Genomic DNA, 13,199 nt, shown 5'->3' on the forward strand with positions numbered 1-13,199 from the left:
GAGACAGGAAAAGTAAGGTTAGCAAAATAAGTAGATTTCTCTGCCGCAGGGGTGAGAAATACTTATGTTGTGCTATCAGCAAATACAGACAACACAAAAAAGAAAGAGATCAAGGAGATAAATCAACATTTACCTTCCAATTCATCAACTGATTGGTGAGTGTAGACTTGCCAGCATTTGGAGATCCAATGATAGAAACATGCAAGATGCGAGGGTCAGAAGGTTGGTCAGGTCTAAGACTGCTTCTTGTGCGCTGATCTTCTGCATAAAGAAAGCAAATTTTTAAGTAAATTATGTTTTTTTTAGAGAATACTTACCCAATCACATTACAAAGGGAATATAAGCCTGCTACCTCATCAATCTAGCCCTACTGAAGATGAAAAATCATCTTTTCCTGTCTGTACCAACAGACTAAGGGCAATAACTCTTGCCCATTACCTCCCCTTGGCACCGCCAGTTGTTGCTAGTTTTTAACTGAGTGAGATACTAATTATGATGCTTGCACGGCATGGTGGTTGGGAGGGTTTTTAAGTAATGTGATTGGGTAAGTATGCTCAGAGGAACATAATCTACTTAAACATTTGTGTGTGTGTGTGTGTGTATGTGATTTGGATTTTTAACGTAGCTTTAACATTTTTTCAGTCATGTCGCTACGATGTCTGTAGTGTGGCAGTTTATAGCGATGTCTAGTACTGGGGCATCATGCTGCAGACACGCAGCATCATGTCCCACCCAGTCACATTATTATCCTGACAGCAGGCCGACCAGTCCTAACACTAACCTCTTAATGCTGATTGCCAAGCAAGGCAGCTATTAGTGTCATTTTTGTAAGTCTTTGGTATGACTCGGCCAGGGATCGAACCCACGACCTCCCGCATCCAAGGTGGATGCTATAACCACTAGGCCACCGGAGCGGTTCTTAAACGTTTGCGTTCTCCTTTAAATAAATTCCACAATCACATTACATTAAGTAATAGGAGGAGGGGATGCTGAGCATTTGACCTCTACCTCGTGTATCCTTCAAGCAAAGAACAGCTGAATTCCCCAATATGAACAATAATTTGTTCTCCTAATTACATCAGCATCACAGTCTGGGATCACCTGACCCATGACCCTATTATATGGTTAAGATGGTAACTGAAATCTTCTTACCTACAAAATTTCACCAGTGATTCCAGCAAATCTAAAAAGGCTGTGCTGATTGATCCAGTTGGGTCTGGTGACTGTCAATACTGCCGCCACTGGACCTACCATATTCGAGGTTGCCTCTGCAATGCCAAATCTCTGAGATGGAAGCTCAAGAACATTGACTCTGCATGCCAAACAACAGCTTATATTATATATCGGATGGTGCATTATGTTCGAATGTGAGGCTCGCAAAGATTGCTCAAAACTTTTGAGCAGTACCCTACATGAAGCAACTCTGACCTGGTTAAAAGTCAGAGTACAATAAGCGAATAACCTACTTCTACCACGAAGAAAGGGCCTGAAGCATGATATCCTGTATATGGGTTCACACCAAAAGAAAAAGGTATTTCTGCGTGCCATGACTTTTCTCTGTGCACTTTAAGTAGTGCTTGAGACTGCAAACAGGATCTTGCATGGCTGCTGTTCTCGACCCATTAATGGAAGAGAGCGAGCGAGTGACAACTCTTTGATTACCGACAGACAGTAACCTATTTTGGGCAATGATACCAAATAACCCTCCGATCTTAACTAAATAGAGTCAACAGCTCTCTTACCCTGCATGCTGATGCTAATTAGGAAACATGACCTGTATGATAGTGACGTTAGCAAAGTTTAGGCTAGAGGTTCGAATAGATTCGAATCAATCAGTGTTAAAACCCAGGATTTGTTCCATCTGGAGACAAAATGAGAAATGCTGGTCAAGTGAGACCAATACTGTCTGAAAGATCTGATAGGTCTCAATCCCGTGCAAAAATCATGTCAATCATGATGCGAGAATGTGTCCAATATCAATGGCGGTAGCCTTTGGTAGCAACTGTGGACCAATTGTTTCTCCTCAAAGAAAAGTTGGCCAGTCAAGGGATTGAGGCATGCAGGGGGACAATGTTGTTAATATGGCACCAGTCCCTGAAAACACTCTACTTTCCCTCATAAGCCTTCTGAGTGGAGGGTCTTTATGCTCTCAACATTCTCTCCACAATTGCAAGTTTGAACCGTTTATCTCACAAGGCTGTCCTGGTAAGAGCCAAGCATGTAAAAGAAAAGAGGATGGTCTGGGCAGGGAAGGACAACCTGTGACAGGGGATGCAGAGAAGATTAATGATCGCTGGAATCTTCCTAGGCATGAGTAGATTGGCAACCCAGGACTATCAGAATCAGGGAAGGACAACCTGTGACAGGGGATGCAGAGAAGATTAATGTTCGCTGGAATCTTCCTAGGCATATCTGTCATTAGCATGAGTATCAGTATCAGGACTATCAGAATCATCCTGCTATTCTGACACCATAACTTCAGGATTATTTTTGGACTCAGCACTATGGGAGGGGAGGCAAATGCCAAAACCCCTCCCAAATGAATGACAGTGCTGGAGCTGGAGAGGTGAAGGTGGGTAGATTGTGATTCCACCTTGTCACCAAGAAGTTGATCAAAGGACACTCCAAAGTGCACAAATCTGAGTAAAGACCAACTGATGTACAGACCATTGTGTGAAGAACTTCTGGATTGAGTCTCGGCCAAGATACAAGAGTCTGCCTGAAATGTGTCTGATTTGCATGTTGATATGGCGATTGTTGCACCAATGTAGAAACTGCCCAATCAGAACAAACAGGTCAGGTGAATTGGTGCCTCCCTGTCTGAGGAGATAGGTCCATCTTTTCATAAATGAAAGACATTGATGACAGCATTCATTTCTAGAATGTTGATGTGTAGAGGCCATTCCCCTAGTTCCCACATGTCACCAACAAAAGTGAAGGTTGGCAACATTTGGGCACCCCCTACCATTGCATTGGTACCTACTGTTATTTCCACTTGGGGCATCTCAAGCGGGAATCCGATGGTCAGGTGATCTGGACTGCATCAACGATGCAGGAATGATCAAATACTGGGCATGATCATGACTGTTTTATTAATGGGACTTCAAAAAGAGTGCCACTATGCTGGCAAGGTCCACATAAAAATTGTCCATCTGCCAAGCAGGATCAAGTATGCTGCCACGTTGAATTAACTGAGGGATTTTGCGTACTCTCTTGCTGAAATCAAAGTCTTCATGGAAATGGATTCTATGAGTTTGACGATTCTAGCAATGTGAACACAAGGAAGCCACACCAGATTCCAATTGGTTAAGAACTCCATACCCAGATGGACAAAGTTCTGTAAAGGATGGAGGTCTGACTTTCTAAGTTCACTAACAAGCCTTGATGATCAAGATCATCGCCATCTTGGATTAGGATAGATCCTACTGTTTCTAACCATGATTGTAAGCTGTCATCGTTGTACATGACGTCGACTGGAACAAGGAGCCATCTCCATCTTGAATTGGTTGAGGTGACTGCAGTCGATGGTGGGTCTCAACTTGCAGTTTGCTTACCAAAAAAAAAAGCATTGAGTAAAACTCCAAGGATTGTTGCCTTTGCACAAGCTCCACTGCCTCTTTTTTTTATGAGTGCCTGTATCTCCTGTTGCAGAAAGGCATCCTTCTACTGATCTGAGGTTAAATTCATGAAGAGTGGAGAGGTGGGGGAGGGAATTGTTAATGAACAAAACCTAAATCCCATACAAATTACCTGGATCACCCCCTTTCCCCATTCTGAGGGAATAGGGAGATCCAGTGAGCTCACAAATCGGTTTCTTACAACCACTGCATGATTGCTTCCAAGGGATTGATGTTGGTGTACATACAACTGAGAAGATCCCCAGTCCCGAGGTTGCTTATAATCCCTTCACAATGACGGGGCCTAAGTGGTTCCAAATGCCCGTGTGGGTTGAGCGGCAAGGTGGAGGGGCAGTTCCTGAGCTGCCTGCCTCCGAATTTCCTCTATCCTTCCTCCCAAGCAATGGTTACCCAAACAGGGTCATCCGGAATGTGAGGGTATAATAAGGTTGGGGAGATGTGGATCATACAAATGCAACATGTCATATCAAGAGTAGATTAGCCAAACCCATCAAGGTATTGCCCACTGTATGGTCAGCAGCCTTGGTCATTGTCCCTAGTAATACTGACCATCGCCTCCTAAGCCATGTAGGTCTACTTGCAGCACTAGAAGACATACCAGGTAGTATGCCCTATGAAAACATCACTATCTCTCCCTTGTGGACAAGCAGTGAACATACAAAAGTCCAGTAATGCTGACTGGTTTACCTGGTGAATGGTCAGCCTGGAAGCTGGCAGCATAGAAGATGGTCCAGCTATCACCGGCCACTCCAAAGGCCTGGTTGTGGAGACTGATTTCTCACTGAAATCTCCATCATATAAATGGCATGACGCCAACGTTTGGATGGACAGATCTGTCACTAAGATCCCTGTAAATCATTGTTGGCTGAACCAATTCAACAAAAAGGTCCATATGTTGGAATGGCTGGACGGTCAGCGATGGTGCAATTTTAATATGCATTAGACAAAATGGATCCAGTGTTAATGTCATCTGGTCGGCCCAGATGTTGGCGATATATAAGACAGTCCAGCAATTACCATTATCGGCCACACCAAATGCCTGGGTGAACAGAAAGATTTCTTATTGCAGTCTCCAGTGTAGTAATGAAAGGATGCATGGCTAGACGGATGGATCTATCACTAAGATCCTCGTATTAACTATCTGGCCAGACCAGTTCAACATAAAGGTCCCCATGCTTGGACAGATGGACTGCCGGTGTTGGCTCATGGTTGGCAATATTGGGACAGCCAGTGATGGCTGGACAGCTGGTAATAGTACGACAGTATTAAGAGTTGGAATCCAATGTCCACTTCTTCCACTGATTAATGGAAAAGTGTACTGCTAGTAGAGCTGGGCACCACAAAAATTGTTACCACAGTATTCAGGATATTTCTGAACATACAGCAATATGTACCACAGTAGACCACAGTTATATTAATACCACAATTTAATGTTCTGGAGCATGAGACTGACGTATTTTCAAATTTCCATCTGTCAACAGCTGGAAAAAATATCTTGCTCTGATTACAGCAAAATTACACAATATTATATCCTTTTTATTATTTGAAACTTTGTTTGATTATCTTAAGATAAAAGAAAACAAAAATCTCATCTAAGAAAGACTGCCTACACCCCACGCCCCAAAAATTAAATGGTCTTATAGTAAATGAATTTAATGTTAATTGTTGCATAAGTTATGATGTAAAACTGTAACTTAATGATTAAGTTTACAATATATGACATCCTATGACAGTGGCACTAGAGTTTGTTGATAAAAAAAATTTTGATCCTCAAGCATATAATCCACTAGCTACACTATCAATATAATGGGCATGGAAACTTTCAGTGGGATGTCAACAGCCAGAAAAGATACTTATCAGAGACGGCCAGTAAACATAAAACACACTTACTCAACAAATGAAAACATATTTAGTGCATTAAGAAATTACATAAAATTCAAACAAAAAAATGCTCTGCTAAAATTCTTTTTAAAAAATCATCAATATATCTATAATATTAAAAAGTAATATAACTGTTTTGTAAGAACAAAAATAATTACACAAATTTTGTCATGAAAATTGAAAGCATGCTGTTAAGATCATTAAATTCATAAAAAAAATGATTACTCAGGAATTTCTGTAAATTCCATAAAAGTAGAGATTCTGAAGTACCAATACAGTGAAAAATTACCACAGGAAAAAAATACCACAGCAAACCAGTACAGAAGTAATACCACGCACCTGTGACTACTAGCTAACAGGCATTCAGTCTGTTTAAAGATGAAACATAATACTATGATCATAGGTTGGTGTGTTGACAAAAGACCAAAATTTGCTAGTCTTGCTTCGTTTGGGGCTAGTGGTATGGACAGTGATTACTTACTCAGATAATGAGTAGCCCACACACAAGGATTAGTGTGGCTTCTTATAGACAGAAATCGCCCAACACTGAATTACAGAATAATATAGGAATAATCCAGGCACCCTGTAAAAGGTACCAAGAGGGACAATCTGAAGACCAAATGTTTGCCACAGAAACAACAAAAAAATCCATTTAACTTTTAAGCTGAAAATTTTAAACATTTTTGGGCATTCACACTGGGAAAAACAATTTCCCAAAATTAATGTTTGGTTATTGCAAGCAATGGAATTTTTTCTACCCCTGCACCAATGATATAATAAGATGAGTATATTACCTGGCATTTTTCCAATGGCTCTCTCAATGTCCTCATTGGTGCGTATGGGCTCAAACTTTGGTTGATCATTGTGTTTACCTCTGCTGCACTGCTTACAGCCACTGACCATTGCTGACCAATACACCCCATGCCACTTCTCAAATACTTGCAGCCGTCTACACCAGGTCAAAGCTATATTAGAGCCAGATATAAAATATTTGTAATAAAACATAGTATGAAATATACATTGTAAGGTTGTTTGATTGTAAGGTGACCTTGGGATGGTTCCGCGACCCATTTGTCAACCTATTACGGGGTTAATAAAAAAAAAAAAATATATATATTGTATGAAATATATATTACTAGTGAGTATTATATAGATCTTCTCGACACAATTTAAATATAAAAGGATTGTCTTTTTTTTATTTTATTGTATTAGCCCATTTATAGAAAAGTTAAAATTTTAAAAGTTCTTAAGAAGAACTGGGTGAGATGGAAGGAAGCAGAATTTCAGCAGGCTAGGAATGAGAATCCCATAAGCATGCAATGTTTAAAAATTACCCCTTGCCAAGTGCGTTTGTCACAAGACCCATTAATGAGGTCAAAATGTCAGTCCTTCGAGCTGACAATTGATCCTGTGTTTAAACACAATGTTTTATGTAATACAGAGTGTATACAACGAAAGTTTAACCATGTAAATTGCATACAATCTTTATTTTCCTAGTTATTTCTAGACTTGGACTTGGGCTGTACATACATCTAAATTTGTAAATCTATTCAGAGTGAATATTGAAATGTAATCAGTTTATGCTAAACCTCTTTCGTGCATACTTGTATTCATTCCATGATTGGACAAAAAATGACAAGTCATCAAAATGGGGTAGATACCACCCAATCAGAACGCTTGACACGTTTTCCCCCCATATCAACTAGTAATCAATTACAACAAGTAAACAACATATGCTGTTGAAATCTTTTTATTTTTTATCTTAACATTCTTATACAATGTGCCATGATGGGCCTACCTTTTACATATGCTGTTAGCCCTTTCTGACATACAGCAAATTATTTCAATCTGAACTCTTAACATGGACACCTATAAATCAGTGTCAAGCTAATTTTAGGATAGTGTTATATGCATCCATCATGCCAGGTTAATAGGTGTGATTGTGTGTGTGTTGTGTGATTTGGATTTTTAATGTAGATTTAACAATTTTCCAGTCATATCACTATGATATCTGCAGTTTGGCAGTTTATAGTAATGTCTAACACTGAGGCATCAGGCTGCAAACATGTAGCATGATGTCCCAAAAAAACTAACTAATTTCTGGTCTGCAATTAATTTTGGAAGGCATTACTGTGTTAAAAAACAGAAGAAATGGTAAAGTTTGCTCAAGCAAGAAAAATCTAAATCAGGTCTAGGTTCACAAGTGGAGACAGTAACAACTGACCTTGTACATCATGCAAACACAAAACAACTGAATCCCTGACCTTGTACATCATGCAAACACAAAACAACTTAATTCCTGACCTTGTACATCATGCAAACACAGTAACAACTGAATCCCTGACACTGTACATCATGCAAACACAAAACAACTGAATCCCTAACACTGTACATCATGCAAACACAGTAACAACTGAATCCCTTACACTGTACATCATGCAAACTCAAAACAACTGAATCCCTGACACTGTACATCATGCAAACACAGTAACAACTGAATCCCTGACACTGTACATCATGCAAACACAGTAACAACTGAATCCCTGACCTTGTACATCATGCAAACACAGTAACAACTGAATCCCTGACACTGTACATCATGCAAACACAGTAACAACTGAATCCCTGACCTTGTACATCATGCAAACACAGTAACAAGTGAATCCCCGACCTTGTACATCATGCAAACACAGTAACAACTGAATCTCTGACACTGTACATCATGCAAACACAGTAACAACTGAATCCCTGACCTTGTACATCATGCAAACACAGTAACAACTGAATCCCTGACCTTGTACATCATGCAAACACAGTAACAACTGAATCCCTGACCTTGTACATCATGCAAACACAGTAACAACTGAATCCCTGACACTGTACATCATGTAAACACAGTAACAACTGAATCCCTGACCTTGTACATCATGCAAACACAGTAACAACTGAATCCCTGACCTTGTACATCATGCAAACACAGTAACAACTGAATCCCTGACACTGTACATCATGCAAACACAAAACAACTGCCATGACAAATAATTATTCATGACTGTTTAAGAATCAGGTAATTTTAATAAGTATCATTTTGTATTGTTTCTTAACATTTTATATCAATATGTGTATTGACATGCAAAAATTACTCATTCAGTGGCAAATCATTTCATCCCTAGTTGACATGATCAGTCTGTGAAAATAGGTCACTATGTACCTTTAAGAAGCATAAACCTGTCTCTTACCTGGCTATATACATACAATACCTATTGTTTTGCCCAAAATATGAAGAAACACACCTGGCAGAACATGTTATTTATTGTAATAAAACATACACGTTTTGTAAATTATGCCGATGGAGTTAGTATCACAGGAGCTTTCAAAATGGTCTGCTTGCTACCTGTATGTATTGATACATATTGCAACACAATGACTTACATCACTATATGATTTTCATGGGCAGGTTTGGTTTTTGGTCTTTGTGGGTTTAATGCCATGTTTCAACACAAGATATGCTATACATGGCAGCCAGAGTTGGTGGTACAAAAAGAACCCAGGAAACCACAAAAACCACTAAATAAGCACAAGCTACTGGGAAACTCTCTCACTTTGTTGTTGTTCTAGGGTTTAACGCCATTTTTCAGCACAAGATAGGCGATACATGGCGGCCAGTATAACTGGTGGAGAAGAACCCTGGAAAACCCACCGACCCACGAGAAGCTACTGGAAGGCTTTTCCACGTTCCCACGCTAGCCGTGCTTTGAACTCGAACCCACGCAGACAGACTCAGAGGTGAGATGGCAGTGATCCGGAACAGTGAGCACTTTAGACCACTCGGCCACTCGGGGCCCCCCTCTCTCACGTACACATATTGGCAGAGCCTGAGATTCAAACCCACATGAAATGACCATTTGATGTTCTCCTCAGAAAGTTTCCATGTGTCATTTGTAGAAAGGTTATCACTTTCACATGTGAATGACTTGTAACAATTTCAATAATTCACCTCTCTGGTCATAGGACATAGTTTGCATTCCTGTATTGGAAAACTTTACGAGCTGCTTTCTTCAATTTCAATGGTCATAGGCTGGTCTATATATAAACTGATTCATCTTCAGCAATTCCTGGTATGATATCACACGTGTTGATTAGTGTTTTGTTGTTTATGAAGAACAGGTCAAGCAGATTTTAATTAAATTCAGTTACACACGTTGCTGCATCCTCAACCTCTTCCAGGAATTGGTCCTTTTTTATATTTAGTAGCTGGTGGCTTTGGGCATTGTTTCTGCCTTGTGGCAGTGGACAGTCATTCTCCCAGTCAATATCTGCCAGGATGAAGTCTCCTCCTAGCCATACATGGACTCTTTGTAGGATTCTTGTTAGGCATGAGTGAAGTTGGTGTAGGTAGTTTGGTTAGGTTAAGGATTGAGGTTTGTATAAGGCTTATGCTCCTTTAACCTTGTTATCATCTGCCTTAAGTTCTGATACTAGGAAACATGCACCGCTCCATGGGATCCTTCTGTACGACCTTTGCAGTAGGACCTGAAGTTTGCTGGAAATACTTCAGATGAATTTATGTTGATGCCTAACATGATTCCATACCAATAACAGTGGTGGCTTTGGTAGAGGAGGTCATATTGCTAAGCAGTCCCTTTTTCCTGGCCCCTTTAAAGACTGACAACTAATGACCAAAGTTCTCATGGGCAAGCCAGTTCTAATTCCAGTGGGACCATATGTTGTTGAGGTGTTCCTCCGCTTTGGTGAAGATTAAGTATCAGCTGGGTTGTTACATTATTCCACCCCAGGTCTGTTGAAAGACAATTGGTACCGTGATACCATAATTTTGTCTTCCCGCCTCCATCTCCAAGTCGATTTTCACCTGTTGTGAAGCGTTGCGCCTAAAATCAACGAAATTATTCGTCTACAATATAAACGATTTATTGTTTTTTTAATCTGCGTAAGAAACATTTGCAGATATCAATCTATAACCAGATGTACTCATAAAATATAAGACATCGAAACTGACATTTATCTTATGCTCGACCCCCAAAACATAAATATCAAGGTCGATGTCTTACATTATAGGACTATAATTAGATGTATATGCAATATAGAGAACACATATGCATCGAAAATATGTTACTTAATAGGTTCAACGATTCGGCGCATATTTCTCATAAGCTAACATTTTATAACCTCATCATGCACCAAAAAAATATGACCAATATCATTTCAACGATGGAGTTATTCAAGACTTGCTCTGATGTGAATTTTTAACTGAAAGAGTCTTACATCTGACAGTCAACATGCTTCTCAAGTCTTGTGTACCTTCGTTGAAGAGACGTAATTGAATTATTTCCCTTACATTGCAAGTAGATATAAATATCAAGTTACCCAATAGCCTTACATGGCTTTTTAATGCTAATATTTCATGATATAAAAATAAATTCTGTCCTACTTTACAGTGTACATCACACACTGTCATAGAGAGCAATATTAGCTTTACAATTTAACGAGGACATAATCATGTAGAATACTTGTCACATTTAAGAGAGATAACTCTGCCGGGACTAAATAAGAACAAAGTTCTCCCGTAAGAAACATGAGATTTTTTACTAATGGTATGATCATTATTTAAAAACTAATAAACAAGATAAATATATAAATTAACTTAATTTCACGTGTTGCCAAGAGATTCAACTTTTTAAATTTGAGAGAAACTACAATTCTTACATATTTCACCAACCACAGCTAATATTTTTCGTTTGTTTGCTTGTTATTTTTGTTATTTGGGTTGGGGGTTGGGTTGGGGGATGTTTTTATTTTGCTTTTATCAATTTCTTAATCCAATGTTCATTCATCTTTACTGGTGTCCGGACAAAACGGTGACGCCAGTATCATATGCCTCTAACTAGTAAAATCTGGTTCTCCAAATAAGTCGTGTAGCATAGTTTGTAGCAGTGAGTATACGTAACAGGGAACCACAGATGGATGCTAACTGTGAGATAATCTGGGTTGAAGCTGAAGAGATTAAAAGATATGCGCTCTGGACTGCAGAAGACTGAAGAACTAGGAAACTCACTGTCAAAACTCCCAAAGAACATCATTTCTAAGAATGTTATCATAGCAGGAGATAGAACTTACCAGGTTTTGCCTTGGAAAAATATTGCACCAAACCAGGATCCTCAGAAACCAAAGACGTCATACAGTACTTGGTATCACAAATAAAGATTTGCTAACTCGGATAAAGAAAATCCCCAACAAAGCTTAACAACAGACTAAATCTCCACGTTACAAATAGCTCATCGCTCGTTAAACATTGTCAGACCATTACAGGAATGTCAGACCAGGATACGATAATTGTTGATGCAGATATTCATCCAATTGATAAGAAGACCAAATCCAGGAACGTTTTCATTTATAAATTAGTTGACTTGAACAAATATAAAGACAGAAGTAACATCATTAAAATGTAGAATCCGTGTGAGAAAGTTTCCGTTTAATAAAGTACTGAACATGATGATGTCATCTCATATAATATCTGTAGAATTTAATCTCTCCTTGATGGAGAAGAACTATAATAATAAAATTATAATAATAAAAAAAGAAACAAAGTCTTATATCAAAAGGGGTAAAATGGCATAATTAACGGAAGAGTAAGAAAACCGTACTGAAAGAACTCAGGAAGGAAGTACTGAACTACGTAGAACAACATCATGAAATTAATTAGAAATAAAAGAATACTAAACCATTTTGGAAATACAAAAGATCCAGAAAATAAGATCATACAGGAATAAAACCAATCAAACACTAATGAAGTATTTACACTGACAGCAATATCGCAGTAGAAATCTTCAAGCAACAGTTCCATCCCATCTCCACAAAAGCAACAGCCCGTATTTTTTTAAAATTCCTACAGCAGGTCATCAGCGTCCAGCATTGGAAATCACTGCAGACTGCTCAGTCAAGTTGCATTTAGTTATTCAGGTGGTCAAAGCTGAAGAGTCTGAAGGAATCCCTGACAGAGTCTTCAAAAATTGTTCAGCACATTGGCAACAGCTCTCACTCTTATTACTTGGAAGTCAATATCCTAAGGCACTCTGCCCAATGCCCGAAAGTCAATATCCTAAGGCACTCTGCCCAATGCACGGAAGTTAATATTATAAGGCACTCTGCCCAATGCACGGAAGTTAATATTATAAGGCACTCTGTCCAATGCACGGAAGAATGCCAACGTCAGGGGCTAGAAAGGGAAATACGACATCTCGCAACTAACTATGGACCAGTTCCCTTTACATGTGAATGTTGTGAATGTCTAGAACCTGTCCTCTGCATGCACGTGCTGAAACATTAGGGAAAGCAGAAGACATATTTTAAAACCTCGAAATGTACATGAATAAAATATAAGACTTACGAGAGCAAATGATGACACTGAAGAAACACTTGAACTGAGTGTTTGAAACATGATTCTAAAGTTCTGGTTATTGGTATTATACAAGGTAGTATTCATGAATTAAGTAAAAGAATCAAATGAACGAGAAATGAAAAACTTATTCGGAATATGGATATAACTTGTCTTGCATTTAGTGCTACAATCGTTGTAGTTAAAAATAGATTAAATCAGATAGAGATAACGTAACTTATGACTCGATGTGCATTGATTTGTGATTTTGGTATTATTCAAGAGTA

The 13,199-nt window shown here is 39.0% G+C and overlaps 1 protein-coding gene across 2 annotated transcripts in view; it reads right to left on the reverse strand.

Annotated features, from left to right (window-relative positions):
• LOC149776984 (GTPase Era, mitochondrial-like) overlaps window positions 1-10,911 on the reverse strand; it is a 48,177-nt gene extending 37,266 nt beyond the window's left edge. Inside the window, exons 1-3 of one of the 2 annotated variants that reach the window (XM_089941719.1) lie at window positions 10,803-10,911; window positions 6,314-6,484; window positions 134-261 (exon numbers count right to left, since the gene is read on the reverse strand). In XM_089941719.1, coding sequence (XP_089797845.1) covers window positions 134-261; window positions 6,314-6,484; window positions 10,803-10,818 — 315 coding nt within the window. In that variant the 5' untranslated portion in view covers window positions 10,819-10,911. Of the gene's footprint in view, window positions 1-133; window positions 262-6,313; window positions 6,485-9,516; window positions 10,538-10,802 lie in introns of those variants that run through there. The other variant, XM_089941720.1, reaches the window with a different exon arrangement.
• Between the last annotated feature and the right edge of the window lie 2,288 nt (window positions 10,912-13,199).

Source organism: Sinohyriopsis cumingii, chromosome 18, assembly GCF_028554795.1.
Source record: "Sinohyriopsis cumingii isolate HCF-2022 chromosome 18, ASM2855479v2, whole genome shotgun sequence".
Classification (NCBI taxonomy): Eukaryota; Metazoa; Mollusca; class Bivalvia; order Unionida; family Unionidae; genus Sinohyriopsis; species Sinohyriopsis cumingii.